The 19,646-nt window shown below is 42.6% G+C and overlaps 1 protein-coding gene across 1 annotated transcript in view; it reads left to right on the plus strand.

Annotated features, from left to right (window-relative positions):
- dct (dopachrome tautomerase) overlaps window positions 1-19,646 on the plus strand; it is a 30,881-nt gene that overhangs the window by 9,260 nt on the left and 1,975 nt on the right. The window contains exons 4-7 of the mRNA XM_020515276.2: window positions 1,046-1,212; window positions 2,496-2,675; window positions 17,273-17,411; window positions 18,671-18,872. Of these exons, the coding sequence (XP_020370865.2) occupies window positions 1,046-1,212; window positions 2,496-2,675; window positions 17,273-17,411; window positions 18,671-18,872 (688 nt within the window). The remainder of the gene's footprint in view (window positions 1-1,045; window positions 1,213-2,495; window positions 2,676-17,272; window positions 17,412-18,670; window positions 18,873-19,646) is intronic.

The following is a 19,646-nucleotide window of genomic DNA, read 5'->3' on the forward strand; positions in this document are numbered from 1 at the left end:
GTGAAGAAAAAATCAGAGTTAACTTTTTGGGTCCGGTGACCCTTCCTCAGAACAGACCCGAAACGTTAACTCTGATTTTTTTCTTCACCGATGCTGCCAGACCTGCTGAGCTTTTCCAGCAACTTCTGTTTTAGATCCTGGCTCTGTGTGTATTTGTTGCAGCCTGAGTTCCGGATTTTGTCCGGTATCTTAGATGTTAGAGAAGTCCAGTGTCTTGTCCAGTATTTTAGATGATGGGGATTTTTGCTCAATCCTTTACACCCTAAACCTCACCTGCCACCCAAATAAAGATGGACAGATCTGGGTGGTTGGGAAAGTAATGAGATGTTCACCCAGGGAATTATACTGTTAACAACCTCCCCAGCAGTGGCAAACCTGCTAGTGTGGAACCATAGGATCGGCCTGTGGTTTACTCATGTCCTCTATCCAGATACCATTTGAGTTTGGTTGAAAAGAATGTTTTGCATATAAGTCAAAGTTCTTTAAGCAACTGCTGTGAAGATATTCCTCAAAAGTTCACTCTTTTATTTGTGATGGTGGCACAGTGGTTAGCACTGCTGCCTCACAGCGCCAGTGACCGGGGTTCAATTCCACCCTCAGGCAACTGTCTGTGTGGAGTTTGCACATTCTCCCCGTGTCTGCATGGGTTTCCTCTGGGTGCTCCGGTTTCCTCCCACAATCCAAAGATGTGCAGGCTAGGTGGATTGACCATGCTAAATTGCTTATAGTGTTCAGTGATGTATAGATTAGGTGGGTTATGGGGAATGGGTTTGGGTGGGATGCTCTGAGGGTTGGTGTGGACTTGTTGGCTGAAGGGCCTGTTTCCACACTGTAGGGATTCTATGGTCGGTGCCTACAGCTTCAATGTATAACTCATTGAAACTGGGAATTTACAGTATGGAAATTTTGCACGAAGAAGTTACCTTGTTCATTTCACAGCACAGGATGCTTGACCACAAATATACTACACCACTGAACCACTATCATTTTGACTGGACATTGTGTATGCTGTTCACACAACTGAAATCCAATTTCTCCCTCTCAGAAACTCATAGGAAATGATTCATTTGCAATTCCATATTGGAACTTTGCCACAGGAAGAAATGACTGTGATGTCTGCACAGTGCCTTTGTTGGGATCCATGCACCTTGATGACCCGACATTAATTAATCAGAGTTCCAGGTTCTCGCAGTGGGAGATTGTGTGCAATAGGTGAGTGATTGAATGCTGCAAATTGGATCTGAATTTTGAATTAAATGCTAATGCAAATCTTACATTGAAATGCATTGACTAACCTTCAAACATGCACCATTGGCTGCAAAGGGCTTGAAAAGCACCGTATAAATGCAATTATTTCTTTCTTGCCAGGTCGCTAGTAAGTCCATCAAAATTCTGAGTATATTTTCCTTAATAGACTTTCAGATGCCATTAATTTCTTCTACCACAATCCCAGCTAGGATGTTGTTCAGACTTATTCTATCAGTTCAATTTTTCACAAACTTCCCAGCCAGACCAAACCCTATGTTTCAATCATGGTAACTTCATAGATCCTATGTTGAAATTGGGGGCCAAGCTGTTAGTGAGTCATGACTGAAAATAGCACTGTCATGCTATATTACAACTTCGCAGATCTTTTCGGGTCCTTCCAGTGACAGCTCTGCCTTGGGATTGGATTTTACTGCAATGTTTGCAATTTCCTTTCAAGCATCAATTTTCAAGCTGTGCATCAATCTTGCCGTCGTTTTTTTTCTATCATGTGATTTGATGCCACACTAAGAGTTTAGAGTCAAGACAGAGTGACAGAGGAAAAATGAGGTTGCTTCTGGCTTATACTTCAAAATAACACTATTTATTACACATTAACACTGAACAGCGCTATACCTAAGAATCATGGATACATCACGCTCTGATTTTATTAATTAGGATTATTGTGTCTTTGAATATGTAAGGACTAATTTATCTTCTTCATGTGTTCATGTCCATGCACTCTCAATAATGTCTGGAGTTCTTGTCTAGTATATTGAAGTTTGATTAAGTGTAGCGAAATGTTGTCTGTTCTAGTTGCATCCACTCTGCCCAAATTATGCTCAGTGATATGCTGTTCTGTGACTTCATCACAAGGTTGCCCTAGGATCCTGACACCCTTACCAATTACCGATGTGGTTGTTGTAATCAACAAAACAATTAAGTTACCCAGTGCAATAATGCAAGTCAATTCCTTTGAAATATAAAGGCTCAGGACCAATATTGATTGAAGTTTGTTAGCTCTATTGTTTAGATACAGTAATCAAACAAAACCTCTAAGTTCATCCTCTCCTCACTGTGTCTTATTCTTGTTTTATTCTGATGTCCCCAAAAAGAGTAAAGTTGTAGACACTCATATTGTACAGTACTCGCTACGTGTCCATGGCAAGCATTTCTGTTGTAAAGATTGCCCCTTTTGTATTGGCATTCTAATATCTAATATTATTGTGGTGTTCATATAAAATTTGTAGTTTGGATGATTATAACCGCTTGGTCACTCTCTGCAATGGAACAAATGAAGGTCCAATAAGGAGGGCCTTCTTGGGAAAGAGCGGAATCCGGCTGCCAAGCATGGAGGATGTTCACCGTTGTATGTCTATTAAAGAATTTGATACTCCACCTTATTCCAAGAATTCTAATTTCAGTTTCAGGTAGGTAAACATACTCTTGGAGGGGGAAGAAACTGTTAATCTGTCGCTTTATACAGAATAAAAATTTCATGAAAAGACCAATGTTTAAGGGAAGCTGAAGATATGCAAGAGCTTATCTTACACCTCATCAAGTAGCAATCAGACGAATGTCCATGGCACATCCTGGCTGTGATCACTCAACATTTTGAGGGGTTCAATTGGGTTGGGGCATGTGTGTTGTTCTTTATGCATCAACTAAGACTGGAAAATGTGCTAAAAAATGTTCACTTCTGATGGAAGTGTGCAAACTACCATCTTGGGAAAGGAATTTGTGCACACGTTTCCAATAACTGCCACCATTCTTCAGAATAGCAGAATCATGAAGTTCATGAATATCAGCATACATTGTTTGTTTGAAGTCACCACTCTAAGCGTGACATTGAGTACAACATTCATTGGAAGTGTGGAGACCCCCAGCCAGTTCTGTTCAAAGGATTTTGCATGTTAAAATATTTTTGGTTGCAATAGCAACAGTGCTTCCCAATTTGAATCCTATGGAATGTTAAGCTACCTCATCACAATCTGAAGAAAAGGTGGGTGAGTTGGGTAGATTGCTTGCTAATGAAGATGTGCTATTAATCTAAGAGAAAGTATTTCACTTTTGCTTGATCTGAGGTAATTTGACACTAGTCCATGATTTAATTATCTTACTTAACTAGGTAGTTTTGCTCATCTTCTCACGTCAAACTCATTGACTGGATTTTTGAGCTTCAGAACTTTAAACAGATTAATGTTTAGAAATGGCTTTCATTCCCTCTTCTGAAAAATATGATTTTAACATATATTTTAAGTTTAATTTATTCTTTGAGTAATGCAGAATCATGGAACCTTTGTAAACCTATCAAGAATGTACTAGATCAGAGAATCTGTTCAAGGGAATACTGTTAGAATGTGGACTTATTTGCAGAAAAAAATGAAGCTATAAGGTAATGTGGCTAGAAAGACTTGAGAATAAGTGTCTTCAATGAAGCTGGTTACTCAGAATGGATGTCTGAACAAAAGGGAGATTCCTTTTCAAAAACCTATGCACTTCTGATTGTGGTAAACATTGAAGAGAATTGTTAATTGTCTTGTAAACTGAATTTGGTCAGTTCCTTGAAGATCCAAGAAGCAAATGACACCATTTTGATTTAGCCCTTTACCCTCTCTCCACCTCTCCCTTTCCCTACCTCCCCTCACTTTTGATAAAAACATAAGACCATAAGAAATAGGAGGAGGCCATTTGGCCCCTCGAACCTATTCTGCCTTTCAATAAGATCATGGCTGAACTTTTCATGAACTCAGCTCCACTTACCTGCCTGCTAGTTTAATTTAGTTCCTTTGCTGTTCAAAAATCTATCTACCTTTGTCTTTAAAGCATTCAATGAGATAGCCTCAACTGCTTCACTGGGCAGGGAATTCCATGGATTTACAACCGTTTGGGTCAAGAAGTTCTTCCTCAACTGAGTCCTAAATTTGCTCCCCCTTACTTTGAGGCTTTGCCCCCTAGTTTTACTTTCACCTGCCAGTGCAAACAACCTCCCTGTTCTCTATCTTATCTAGTCCCTTCATAATTTTATGTTTCTATAAGATTCCCCTTCATTCTTCTAAATTCCAAAGAATATAGTCCTAATCTACTCAGTCTCTCCTATAAGGCAAACCTGACAACTGTGGAATCAACCTAGTGAACTTCCTCTGCACCCCCTCCAATGCCAGTACATCCTTTCTCAAGTAAGGAGACCAAAATAGGTATATGAATAGGAAGGATTTAGAGGGATATGGGCTAAATGCTGTCAAATATGACTCGGTCAAATTGGGGTGTCTGGTTGACACGGTCAAGTTGCGCCAAAGGGTCTGTTTCCATTCTGTATGATTCTATGACTGTATGAAACTAAGTAAATACCTGCAGGTTCATTGTTGGGTTATTTTATTTTTCTGCCACTGATATAAATATACATACATTTGGAATGTGACTATACTTTGCTAAAATTTAACCAGGTGATCAAATGAGAATGGTCTAGCTGGTTGTGCTATGTCATTGCAAATCTTGTGCCAAAAAATGTTTCTTACAATCCATGTGTGACCTCGTAGGGTTTCCACTAAAAATTAAGCATGAAGGGTTTAAGACTGTTTGAAGGAGGTATGCTACATTTGGAGAAAGAAGGTAGGTCCCATAGAAAAGGATTAGCTGCTAAATGAGGAAGGAGGAACTGGGCTTTCAGTAGGAATCCAAATGTTGGTGAGTATTCGGAGAGCAACTGTCTCATCTAAGCTTTATCCAGTACCAACGCTTGACACAGCAGTGTTTCACAAACAAAGTTGTTGCTGAAACTCATTAACAGTTGTAACCACCATTGCAAGAAATCATTGCTTATTTTTGTCAAAGCAATCATGCCTGTTAATCTTTCAAGGTCTGGCTTCCTTTAACCTGCTGGTGGCAATATAAGCGACATCATGGGACTGGGGTATCATACATTAGAGAAACATGACTGAGCAAAGGACAGGATAGCAGTTCAGTGCTTGGGGTATAGATGCTATAGGAAGGATAGAAAGGGAGGCAAAAGAGGAGGGGGAGTGGTGTTTTGGATGAGGGAAAACATCTTGTCTGTACTTAGAGAGGATATTCCTAGGGAATCCTCTACTGAAGCTATATTAGTGGATGTCAAATATAAGAAGGGGATAATCACCTTGATGGGATTGTATTATTGGGCTTCCAGTAGTCAGCAGGAAGCTGAGGAACAAATATGTAGAGAGATCTCAGGTATGTGTAAGAATAATAGGGTTGTAATAGTAGGGGATTTTAACTTAGACTGGAATTGCTATATGTTAATAGCTTGGATGGGGAGAAATTTGTTACATGTGGTCAAGAACATTTTCATTATCAGTGTGTAGATGCATCTACTAGAGAAGGAGTAAATCTTGACCTTCTCTTGGGACATAAGGCAGGACAAGTGACTCAAGTGTTACTGGGGGAGCACTTTGGGACTGTTGATCATAATCCTATTAGTTTTAATTTATGTATAGAAAAGGATAGGCCTTGTACAATAGTTAAAGCTCTAAATTGAAGTAATGACAATTTTGATGGTATGAGACAGGAAATTTTAAAAATTGATTGGGATGGACTGTTCACAGGTAAAGGGATGACTGGCAAGTGGGAGGTTTTCAAAAGAGATAACTAGAGTTCAGAGACCGTATGTTCCTGTGAGAGTGAAAGGCAAAGTTGGCAGGAGTGGGGAACATGGATGACTAGAGATATTGAGGCTCTATTGAAGAAAAAGAAGGAATTATATGTCAGGTATAGGCAACTGGGATCAAGTGAATCTCTTGAAGAATGTAAGAGGAGAAGGGGCATTCTTAAGACTGTAATCAAAAGGGCAAAAAGGGGATATGAGATAGCCTTGGCAGATAAGCTTAAGGATAATCCACGCTAGGGAGAGAATAGGGCCCTGTAAAGATCAACAAGGTCATCTATGTGTGGAATTGCCGGAGATGGGAGAGATCCTAAACGAATATTTACTGCAGAGAAAGACATGAAAGCTAAGGAAATAGTCCACATTAGGGAAGAGGACATGTTGGAAGTCTCAAAAAGCATAAAGTCAGATAAATGTTTGAGACCTGATCAAGTATATCCGAGGACATTGTAGGAAGCTAGGGAAGAAATTGAGGACCTCCTAGCAGAGATATTAGTTTCATCTACAGCCACGGTGAGGTGCTGAAAGACTGACAGGTGGCTAATGTGCCTTTATTTAAGAAAGGCTGCAAGGAGAAACCTGGGAACTACAGACCGGTCAGTCTGACATCAGCGGTGAGTAGGTTGTTGGAGGGGTTTCTGAAAGACAGAATTTACGTGCATTTCGAGAGTCAAGGACTGATTATGGGTAGTCAGTTTAATTTACATAAATACAGAATGTTGCACTGTGGTAAGACAAACAAGGGCAGGAGTTACACAGTTAATGGTAGGCCCTGGTGAGTGTTGTTGAACAGAAAGAGCCAGGGGTTGAGATACACAGTTCCTTGTAAGTTGTGTCATTGGTACACATGGTGGTGAAGAAGGTGGTTGCCTTCATTGCTGAGACCATTGAGTATAGAGTTGTGATGTCATGTTGTGGTTATACAGGACATTGGTGAGGTCACTTGTGAGTACTGTGTACAGTTCTGGTTGCCCTGCTATAGGAAGGATATGATTGAATTGGGAAGGGTGCAGAAAAGATTTACAAAGATGCTACTGGGACTGGAGGGTTTGAGTTATAAAGAGAGACTGGATAGGCTGGGAATTTTTCACCAGAGGTTGAGGTTTATAAAATTATAGGGGCCAGAGATAAGGTGAATAGCTAAAGTCTTTTCCCTAGGGTAGGGGAGTTCAAAACTAGGGAGCATAATTTTAAAGTCAAAGGAGAAAGATTTAAAAGACGCCTGAGGAGCAACTATTTCACACATAGGATGGTTTGTAAGTGGAATGAACTGTCAGAAAAAGTGGCAGATGCAGGTACAGTTTCAACATTCAAGAGGCATTTGGACAGCAACATGAATAGGAAAGATTTAGAGAGATTTGGGCCAAGTAGGGGCAAATGTGACTAGTTTGGTTTGGGAAATTGGTTCAGCATGGACGAGTTGGATCGAAGGGTCTTTTTCCATGCTGTATGACTCTGATTCTATGTCCCTATCTTGTATTTGCAGCACCCTGCTGTATACAGGAAGTCACATGATGAAACATGATGTTATTTCTTCCCGCCAGAGCTGAGCGGACAGAGTCAACACGAGGTTTGCACAGGTTACAGCTTTCTCAAAGTGCTATGTCCCATTCCCTGTGCATATGTTGCCTTTCCTGCTCCTCATCTGAACTCAGCTGAAAGAAGTTGCATTTCCTTAGTGTGTAGCTAACATATAGTCATAGACATTGCATCATGCAGGTGAATGCCCATCATCCTGGCAACAATTTGCTCCTCAGAGGTCCTTTGTTCCATTAATATTGAACCATCATGGCTAATCAAAGACTGGCTACTGAATGGCAAAGCCAGTACCCTCATGCCATGGCTCATAACTCTAATTAGGAACCCATACAACTGTGCACAGTAAACCAACAATGAAAGCCATGTTGTTACAAGCAGTAGCAGTAGAGTCTGAGGAGTCACAAATGTTGCTAACATTGTGCAATCTTCAGTAACATCCCTGCTTCTGGCCTTATGATGGAGGAAAATTCATTGATGAAGCAGCTGGAGATAGTTGGACCTAGGACATTACCCTGAGAAACTCCTTCAGAGATGTTCTAGAGCTGAGATGTTTTGCTTTCAACACACATGACTGTCTTCCTCTGTACTATGTATAATTCTAACCAGTGGAGAATTTTCCAAAATTCCCATTGACTTCAATTTTGCCAGAACTCCTTGATGTCACATTTTTTGATTGCTGCTTTAATGCCAAGGGCAGTCACGCTCAACACATCTCTGGAATTTGGCTCTTTCTTATATCTTTGGCCAAGGTAGTGAAGAGGAGGTTTGAGCCTGTATAGGATGCAAGCTGAATGTCAGTAAAGAGGTTATTACATTGTAAAGACAGCTTGATAGTACCATTGATGACTCCTTGAGATTAGGATGATGGGGTGATTATTGACCAAATTGAATTTGACCTGTTCTTCATGGCCGGTACATAATTGGCAGTTCCAGAGCATAAGCTTTCAGTTCTCCTGTCAGGATAGTGACGGGATCCAAAACCTCTAAGTATCCAGTGCCTTCAGCCTTTTCTTATACTATGAGGAGTGAGTGAATTGTAATGGCTGAAGACTGGTACCTATAAAATTGAGAGCCTTAGGAAGAGTTGGAGATCAACCATTCTTATTGATATTTTTGACTGAAGAAGGATGCAAATGCTTCAGCCTTGTCTTTTCTGCCGATGTACTGGGCTTCCTATTGTTTAAGATGGGTCCTTGTAAAGTCTCCTTCTCAGGTTAGATGTTCAATCGCCCACCACCATTCACAACTGTATATGACAGGACAGCAGAGCTTTGATTTGATTGGTGGTTACCACATCACTTACCTTTGCCTATTGCAAACTACTTTCACTTTTTAGCATCCGTGTTGTCCTATGACCTCATTTTTTGGATCTGCTTGGCAGTGCTCCTGGCATGTTCTACCACCTGGGTCAATCCCCTGGTTTGATGGTGATGTTAGAGTTCAGAATATGCTGGGCCATGAGGTTGTAGCTTGTGGTTGAATATCATTCTGATGACCCACAGCACCTCATAGGTTTCCAGTATTGAGCTGCTAGATCAGTTGTGACTTTTTTAATTCACTCATGGGACATGGACATTGCTGATTAGGCTAGCATTTATTGCCCGTCCCTAGTTGCCCTTGAGAAGATGGTGGTGAGGTGCCTTCTTGAACTACTGCAGTCCATGCGCTTTTGGTAGACCCACTGTGCGCTTAGGCAGGAAATTCCAGAATTTTGACCCTGCGACTGTGAAGTAATGATGATATGTTTCCAAGTATAATGGTGAGTGACTTGAAGGGGAACTTGCAAATGGTGATGGTTCCATGTATCTCTTGCCCTTGTCCTTCTAGATGGAGATAGTTGTTGATTTGGAAGGTGCTGTCTCAGGATCTTTGCTGAATTTCTGCAATACATTTCACTGATAGTACATACTGCCACTGCTGAGTGTTGGTGATGGAGGAGAGTGAATACTTGTGGACGTAGTGCCAATCAAGCGGGCTGCTTTGTCCTGGATAGTGTCAAGCTTCTTGAGCATTTCTGGGGCTGTGCTCATCCAGGCAAAGGGGAATTGAACCAACACACTCCTGATGTGAGCCCTGTAGATTTTGGGGAAACAGGAGGTGAATTACTCGCTGCAATATTCCTAGCCTCTGACGTACTGTTTTAGAGTTGAGTTTCTGGTGAATGGTAGCCCCCATGATGTTGATTACATCTGATTGTTTGATTTATTGTCACATGTACCGAAATACAGTGAAAAGCTTTGTTTACGAACTGTACAGGCAGATCATAGCAAGCAAAGGACGTACGGATCAAAAAGACTTAGAGACATACAGGCAACATTGCAGGTTACATTATTTGAGGCTAGAATCCATTCAACAGTCTGATAACGGACAGAAAGAAGCTGTTCCTGAACCTGCTCATGGGGGTGTTCAGGCCTCTGTATCTTTTGCCTGATGGAAGAGGTTGCAGGAGGTCATTACCAGGGTGCGATGGGCCTTTGATGATGTTGGCCGCCTTTTCGCATCAGCAAGCCATGTAAATAGAGTCCATTGATAGAAGGTTGGCTTCTGTGATGGTCTGAGCTGTGCACACCACCATCTGTAGTTTCTTATGGTCCTGGGCAGAGCAGTTACCATACCAGGGCATTATGCATCCAGATAGCATGCTTTCAATGGTGCATCTTTAGAAGTCAGTGAGGGACGTTATGGACATGCCAAATTTCCTGAACCGCCTGAGAAAGAAGATACGTTGTTGTGCCTTTTTGACTGTCGCATTCACGTGGGAGGTCCAGGACAGGTCGTCAGTTATCGTCACTCCGAGGAACTTGACGTTCTCCACCCTCTCAACCTCAGATCCATTGATGTAGATGGGAGTGTGCTCTCTCCTTCCCTTTCTGAAGTTGATGATCAGTTCTTTAGTTTTGCCGACATTGAGAGACACATTGTTTTCATTGTACCATGTCACCAAGCCCTCTGTTTCCTTTCTGTATTTTGACTCGTTGTTAGATATCCGTCCCACTACAGTGGCATCATCAGCGAACTTGTAGATGATGTTTGTTCAGAATTTGGCAACACTGTTTTACATTGAGGATACACTTCCTTATGTTGTGAGGCATCATCACTGAGCTAAATGCATAGATAAAGGCTGAATTGCAGAGGTATTGAGAGAATGACGCACTTGACATCAAGGCCACAGTGTAGCATCAAGGAGCCTGAGTAAAACTGGAATCATTGGGAAAATTCTCCACAGGTGGGAATCATACCTGGCACTGAGGAGGGGCATTGTTATTGTGGGGGATCAGTCATCTCAGCTTCAGGGCATCGCTGCAGGAGTTCCTCAGATTCCTTTGCCCAATCATCTTCAGATGCTTCATCGATGACCTTCCCTCCCTCATAACTTCAGAAGCGAGGATGCTTGCCAATGAGTGCACAATGTTCAGCACCATTTGTGACTCCTCAAATTCTGACGCAGTTCATGTCCATATGCTTGGCATTTGTGTACAGGGAGTACAGTAGGGGGCTGAGGACGAATCCCTGGGGGACTCCAGTGTTGTGTTTTTTGTGGAGGAGGTGCAGTTACCTATCCTCACTGATTGCGGCCTATGGATCAGAAAGCTGAGGATCCAATTGCAGAGAGCAGAGCCGAGACCAAGGTCACTCAGTTTTGAGATCAGTCTGGAGGAGGTAATGGTGTTGAAGGCAGAGCTGTAGTCAATGAGCAGGAGTCTGAAGTAGGTATCTTTGTTGTTCAGATGTTCCAGGGATGAATGCAGAGTTAGGGATATGGCAAGATGGAGATCGCCATTGTCTGGCATTTGTGTGGCATACATGTTACTTGTCATTTATCAGCCCAAGCCTGGTTATTGTCCAAGTCTTGTTGCATATGGACATGAACTGCGTCAGAATTTGAGGAGTCACAAATGGTGCTGAACATTGTGCAATCATTTGCAAGCATCCTCGCTTCTGAACTTATGATGGAGAGAAGTTCATCGATGAAGCATCTGAAGATGGTTGGGCAAAGGAACCTGATGAACTTCTGCAGCGATATCCTGAAGCTGAGATGACTGATCCCCCACAATAACAATGCCCTTCGTAAGTCCCAGGTATGACTCCAACCAGTGGCGAATTTTCCCCATGATTCCCATGGATTTCAGTTTTACTCAGGCTCCTTGATGCTACACTGTGGCCTTGATGTCAAGTGCAGTCACTCTCTCAATACCTCTGCAGTTCAGCCTTTATCTATTGCATTTAGCTCAGTGATGATGCCTCAAAACATAGAACATAGAACATTACAGCGCAGTACAGGCCCTTCGGCCCTCGATGTTGCGTCGACCTGTGAAACCAATCTGAAGCCCATCTAACCTAAACTATTCCATTATCATCCATATGTTTATCCAATGACCATTTAAATGCCCTTAAAGTTGGCGAGTCTACTACTTTTGCAGGCAGGGCATTCCACGTCCTTAGTACTCTCTGAGTAAAGAACCTACCTCTGACATCTGTCCTATATCTATCACCCCTCAATTTAAAGCTATGTCCCCTCGTGCTAGCCATCACCATCCGAGGAAAAAGGCTCCCACTGTCCACCCTATCTAATCCTCTGATCATCTTGTATGTCTCTATTAAGTCACCTCTTAAACTTCTTCTCTCTAACGAAAACAGCCTCAAGTCCCTCAGCCTTTCCTCATAAGACCTTCCCTCTATACCAGACAACATCCTGGTAAATCTCCTCTGCACCCTTTCCAATGCTTCCACATCCTTCCTATAATGCGGTGACCAGAACTGTACACAATACTCCAAGTGCGGCCGCACCAGAGTTTTGTTCGGCTGCAACATGACCTCATGGCTCCGAAACTCAATCCCTCAACCAATAAAACCTAACACACCGTACGCCTTCTTAACAACGCTATCAACCTGGGTGGCAACTTTCAGTGATCTATGCACATGGACACCGAGATCTTCCTGCTCATCCACACTACCAAGAATCTTACAATTAGCCCAGTACTCTGTATTCCTGTTACTCCTTCCAAAGTGAATCACCTCACACTTTTCCGCATTAAACTCCATTTGCCACCTCTCAGCCCAGCTCTGCAGCTTATCTATGTCCCTCTGTAACCTGCAACATCCTTCCGCACAATCCACAACTCCACTGACTTTGGTGTCATCTGCAAATTTACTAACCCATCCTTCTATGCCGTCATCCAGGTCATTTATAAAAATGACAAACAGCAGTGTACCCAAAACAGATCCTTGAGGTACACCACTAGTAACTGAACTCCAGGATGAACATTTCCCATCAACCACCACCCTCTGTCTTCTTACAGCTAGCCAATTTCTGATCCAAACCGCTAAATCACCCTCAATCCCATGCCTCCATATTTTCTGCAATAGCCTACCATGGGGAACCTTATGAAACGTTTTACTGAAATCCATATACACCACATCAACCGCTTTACCCTCATCCACCTGTTTGGTCATCTTCTCAAAGAACTCAATAAGGTTTGTGAGGCACGACCTACCCTTCACAAAACCGTGTTGACTATCCGTAATCAAATTATTCCTTTCTAGATGATTATAAATCCTATCTCATAATCCTTTCCAACACTTTACCCACAACCGAAGTAAGGCTCACTGGTCTATAATTACCAGGGTTGTCTCTACTCCCCTTCTTGAACAAGGGGACAACATTTGCTAGTCTCCAGTCTTCTGACACTATTCCTATAGACAATGACGACATAAAGATCAAAGCCAAAGGCTCTGCAATCTCCTCTCTAGCTTCCCAGAGAATCCTAGGATAAATCCCATCAGGCCCAGGGGACTTATCTATTTTCACACCTTCCAGAATTGCTAATACCTCCTCCTCATGAACCTCAATCCCGTCTAGTCTAATAGCCTGTATCTCAGTATTCTCCTCGACAACATTGTCTTTTTCCTGTGTGAATACTGACGAAAAATATTCATTTAGCGCCTCTCCTATCTCTTCGGATTCCACGCACAACTTCCCACTACTGTCCTTGACTGGCCCCAATCTTACTCGAGTCATTCTTTTATTCCTGACATACCTATAGAAAGCTTTAGGGTTTTCCTTGATCCCTACCTGCTAAAGACTTCTCATGTCCCCTCCTGGCTCTTCTTAGCTCTCTCTTTAAGTCCTTCCTGGCTAACTTGTAACTCTCAAGCGCCCTAACTGAGCCTTCACGCCTCCTCTCTACATAAGCCTCCTTCTTCCTCGTGACAAGAGATTCAACTTCTTTAGTAAACCACGGTTCCCTCGCTCGACCACTTCCTCCCTGCCTGACAGGTACATACTTCTCAAGGACACACAGTAGCTGTTCCTTGAACAAGCTCCACATTTCAATTGTGCCCAGCCCCTGCAGTTTCCTTCTCCATCCTATGCATCCTAAATCTTGCCTAATCACCTCATAATTGCCTTTCCCCCAGCTATAACTCTTGCCCTGTGGTATATACCTATCCCTTTCCATTGCTAAAGTAAACGTAACCGAATTGTGGTCACTATCACCAAAGTGCTCACCTACCTCCAAATCTAACGCCTGGCCTGGTTCATTACCCAGTACCAAATCCAATGTGGCCTCGCCTCTTGTTGGCCTATCTACATACTGTGTCAGGAAACCCTCCTGCACACATTGGACAAAAACTGACCCATCAAAAGTACTCGAACTATAGCGTTTCCAGTCAATATTTGGAAAGTTAAAGTCCCCCATAACAACTACCCTGTTACTTTCGCTCCTATCCAGAATCATCTTTGCAATCTTTTCCTCTGCATCTCTGGAACTTTTCGGAGGCCTATAGAAAACTCCCAACAGGGTGACCTCTCCTTTCATGGTTCTAACCTCAGCCCATACTACCTCAGTAGACGAGTCCTCATCAAACGTCCTTTCTGCCACTGTAATACTGTCCTTGACTAACAATGCCACACCTCCCCCTCTTTTACCACCTTTCTTGATCTTACTGAAACGTCTAAACCCCGGAACCTGCAACAACCATTCCTGTCCCTGCTCTATCCATGTCTCCGAAATGGCCACAACATCGAATTCCCAGGTACCAACCCATGCTGCAAGTTCACCCACCTTATTCCAGATGCTCCTGGCATTGAAGTAGACACACTTCAAACCACCTTCCTGCCTGCCGGTACACTCCTGCGACCTTGAAACCTTATTTATGACCTCACTACTCTCAACCTCCTGTATACTGGAGCTACAATTCAGGTTCCCATCCCCCTGCTGAATTAGTTTAAACCTTCCCGAAGAGCATTAGCAAATTCCCCCCCCAGGATATTGGTACCCCTCTGGTTCAGGTGTAGACCATCCCGTTTGTAGAGGTCCCACCTACCCCAGAATGAGCCCCAATTATCCAGGTATCTGAATCCCTCCCTCCTGCACCATCCCTGTAGCCACGTGTTCAACTGCTGTCTCTCCCTATTCCTCGCCTTGCTAGCACGTGGCACGGGTAGCAAACCAGAGATAACAACTCTGTTTGTTCTAGCTCTAAGCTTCCACCCTAGCTCCTTGAATTTCTGCCTTACATCCCCATCCCTTTTCCTACCTATGTCGTTGGTGCTTATGTGGACCATGACTTGGGGCTGCTCCCCCTCCCCCTTAAGGATCCCAAAAACATGATCCGAGACATCACGGACCCTGGCACCTGGGAGGCAACACACCAACCGCAAGTCTCTCTCATTCCCACAGAATCTCCTATCTGTCCCCCTAACTATGGAGTCCCCAATGATTAATGCTCTCCTCCTTTCCCCCCTTCCCTTCTGAGCAACAGGGACAGACTCTGTGCCAGAGATCTGTACCCCATGGCTTACCCCTGGTAAGTCCCCCCCCCCAACAGTATCCAAAACGGTATACTTGTTTTTGAGGTGAACGGCCACAGGGGATCCCTGCACTGTCTGCCTGTTCCCTTTCCGTCCCCTGACTGTAACCCATCTACTTTTTTCCTGTACCTGAGGTGTGACTACCTCCCTGTAACTCCTCTCAATTACCCCCTCAGCCTCCCGAATGATCCGAAGTTCATCCAGCTCCAGCTCCAGTTCCCTAACCCGGTTTCCGAGGAGCTGGAGTTGGGTGCACTTCCCGCAGATGAAGTCAGTGGGGACACTAGTGGTGACCCTTACCTCTCACATGCTACAGGAGGAGCATGGAACTGCCCTAACATCCATTCCCACTGTTCTGAATTCCCAAACAGACTATTAAAAAAAAACGTAAAGAAGTGTATCCTCAATGTAAAAATAGAGCTATTCTGTAAAAGGACTGTACAGAAATCACACCTATGAGTACTGTGTCGGACAGAGTGTCATCAGTGACAGGCAGATTGGTAAGGATGAGTTTAAATAGATTTCCCGTCATCTTAGCCCTTGTCACCCTCAATGTTTCCTCCAAATGGTGTTCAACATGGAGGAGTTCTGATTCATTACTTCGGTGGGGATCTGAGGTATTTGGTAAACAGCAGGAGATTTCCTTGTCCATGTCTAACCTGATGCGATGTGCCTTCACAGGGTCCAGGAACAATGTTAAGAATTTGGAAAGTGATTTCCCCTTGGGCAGATATGTGCCAGTGGGGCTGGACATACCTAAGGAGAGTGATGGAGGAGCTGTAGACATTGGCAGCAACAATTGATTTGTTCAGTAGTACAATGCCTGACAAGCCTGTCAAACAGTTCTCTGAATTTGGCAATTTTAGTGAGGAGGACTTTGTAGAATAGACTGGGCAGAGTATATTGTTGGTCCCAGTGCCTCGGTTATTTCTGGGTTGGCCATCTGGTCTTATTCCCTTGTGACTTTTCTGCAGTGATTTGGGAAAACTGAGTAATTTGCTAGGTTATTGCAGAGGGTAGTTAAAAATTAAATCAATTGTTTGGCTGTGGAGTCACATCTCGGCCAGACCAGGCAAAAATAATAGATTTCCTTTTCTAAAGGACATTAAAGATCAAGAGTATTAAGATCATTAGGCAGTCCAGTTACGACACTATCCCTAGGACTTACTTCTTAATGTTCAGTGGGATTTGATTTTCCACATGTGATACTATTTGCAGTAACCAGAAGGATTATATAAATATTGAAAGCTTTGATGTTAAGAGAGGGTCAGGAGGGATAATGTACAGTCAACAATTAATTACTTTCGGAAATGCCTTTTTGAAGCAGTTTCCAATTGTGCTTTGTGGATTTTTCAGAAACATCAAGGAATAACTTTCTAAACATGAAAGCATTGGAATGCAATGAATCTTGAACAATTAAATCACTAGCAGACAGATGACTAACTAATGAAAAGGATTAAAGTTGGAGGGGGAAAGTTAAAGGAATTAATATCATCAACTAATAGATCAGCTCCTTAAATTAGAATGGAGGCAACCCCAGCTAAATCGAGTGCAAGATTTATGCGCAATATTTGGTTCAGAAAGGTTAATTCTTAAGTTCGTCCAATAAAATTTGCATGAGAATGTTCTTAGAGACTGGAAAAATATTATGTCTTCCTACTCAGAGCTCACTTTAGGTATTGTGTATGCCGTCATTGGTTAGATGCTTTGCAGGAATCTAATTAATGTCATAATGAAAATCTCAGATGATATGACTGAAAAACTACATGCTACTTAAAAGTGATTGTTAAGCTTTTGATTTACAAATCTAAGACCTGACTGTGCCACTGTAATGTTTTAATGTTGAACCCATTGTTTTACATTGCTCTTTACCCTCTCCAGACACTCCCCTCCATTAATGAAAAGAAATGCAAACTTACCCAGTTTAAATTGCTTAGTTAAGCAGTCCTCGTATTATTGGGATTTTCAACTGCCCATAGGTTTGTCAAATTTGGATTGCTGTGCTGAAGTTAAGTGTGACCCACTTTCTCTTTCAGAAATGCCCTTGAAGGATTTAATACACCAGATGGCAAATCAGGCACTGGCGAAGTTCAAAGTCTTCACAACTTGGTTCATTCTTTTTTGAATGGAACAAGTGGGAATCCACACTCTGCAGCAAATGATCCACTTTTTGTGGTATGTGTTCAGCTGATGAAAAATAGATCCCATTGACTCTAGTTTTGCTAGGGCTCCTTGATTCCACATTCAGTCAAATACAGCCATGATGTCAGGAGCGGTCATTCTGATCACATCTATGGAATCCAGCTCTTTTTCTGATTCTGTCATGGACAGATAGACAGGTGTCAATGCGTTAAAGTAAATTTTTATTTTTTGTTGGTTCCCTCACCACTTGCTTCTGATACATCAGTCCAGGAGTGCGATGGGCGTCAGTAGGGTAACAACCAGGAAGTCTTCTTGGCTATGTTTGCCTGATGCCACAAGATTTCTTGGGGATTAATGTTGAAGACTCTCAGGGCAGCTCCCTCCCAACTCTGTGCCATCACCTCTGCTGGGCCTGTCCTGCTGATAGGACATGACATTATCATGGATGGGACATTGTCTGTAAGGTATGATACTGTGAATACTACTGTGTAAGGCTGTTACTTGCCTAGTTTGTGAGATTGCTGCCCCAATTTTGGCACTAACCGTCAGATATTAGTGCAGTGAACTTTGTAGGGTGGACAAGGCTGAGTTTGCCGTAGTCACTTCTGGTGCCTAGATTGATGCCAAGTTGTCTATCTGGTTTCTTTCCTTCCTTTAGACTCTTCAATGGTTTGATACAACTGAGTGGCTTTCAGACAGCAGTTAAGAGTCAACCACATTGCTATGTGTTTGGAATCACATGTAGGCCAGACAAGTAAGAATGGCAGATTTCCTTCCCTGAATGGAATTAGTAAACCAGATGGGTTGCTTTTAGTATGAAAACCAATAATGGCTAGGTGGTCTCATTACAGACACTTTTTATTCTAGAATTTTTATTGAATTCCAATTACGCTGTATGCTATGGTGTGATTAGAAGCCCAGTTACATTCTATTATTGCACTGCCTCCCTTCAAAAGTGCATTTTGTGAATATTCGGTGTTTTGAAAGTGTAGCTATGCTGCTTGCAGTACTGAGATCTTCTAATGGTCATTAACCCCTTGTCGTACTGATATTAGACTGATTATTCAACATAGGAGCACTCTAAATCTATGATGTAGTTGCCTACCACTATTTCAAACTACATCCTAATCTATGTAGTAAAGTAATCTATTCACAATTTCACTGAATGTAATCATCTTTTGAGCTATTTCCAGATTTTTAAGCTTACAGTTTGACTGGGAGTAAGTGAAGGTGGCCTTGCGGTTGGAAGGATCATTCATTCCTTTTGTAATACTCACTTTGCATTGTAATAGGTGCTCCATACCTTTATCGATGCTGTTTTTGAAGAGTGGATGAAACAAAACAGCCCTGCAATGAGCTCATGGCCAGAGGAGCTGGCACCGATTGGGCACAACAGGCAATCTAATATGGTGCCATTTTTTCCACCTGTGACCAATGAGGAACTATTTCTATCATCAGCCGATCTAGGTTATTCATATGCAATTGAATTGTCACGTAAGTTGTAAAAGCAGTCTCTTACATAACTTCATTCTTCTCCCAGCTCGAGTTCAGAGAAATATGATTTGCAATGTGACATTCTCGATACAATTCATTATTGGCCAGCAGGCAGAATACTTCAATAAATTTACTTGGTTTCTTTTGACAGGCAAGCTGTTTGGGGTTGATATTTACTGGGGGCATGGGAAGGGAGTGAGATCAACTGAATCATTGAATCGTATAGTGCAAAACAGACCCTTCGGTCCATTGAGTCTGCATTGATAAAATAGCATTCTAAACCTAAACTAGTCCCACTTTTGAGCACTTGGCACATAGCCTTGCAAGTTATGACATTTCAGGTGTACATCAAGTACCTTTTAAAGTTTTTGAGATTCCCCACCTCAATTACGCTCCAGGCAGTGCATTTCAGATTCCCACCACCCTCTGAGTGAAATGTTTTTCCTCAAATTCCCTTTAAACCTCCTGCCTTTCACTTCTAAATTATACTACCTTCTCATTGTCCCATCAGCTAAGTGCTTCCTATCCACTTGTTCAGGTCCTCATGATCTTATCCACATCAATCAGGTCCTCCATATGTCTTCTCTACACTAAAGCCAAACTGCTCCAGCCCAGGCAATATCCTGGTGAATCTCCTCTGCATCCAGTATGATCACCTTCTTGTACTATGGTGGTCAGAGCTAATGCAGTACTCCAGCTGTGGCTGGAGCTGGAGCTGGAGCTGGAGTATAGCTCCAACACAATGTCCCTGCCAGGATACTCTATGCCATGACT

Source organism: Rhincodon typus, chromosome 6 (assembly GCF_021869965.1).
Source record: "Rhincodon typus isolate 14 chromosome 6, sRhiTyp1.1, whole genome shotgun sequence".
Classification (NCBI taxonomy): domain Eukaryota; kingdom Metazoa; phylum Chordata; class Chondrichthyes; order Orectolobiformes; family Rhincodontidae; genus Rhincodon; species Rhincodon typus.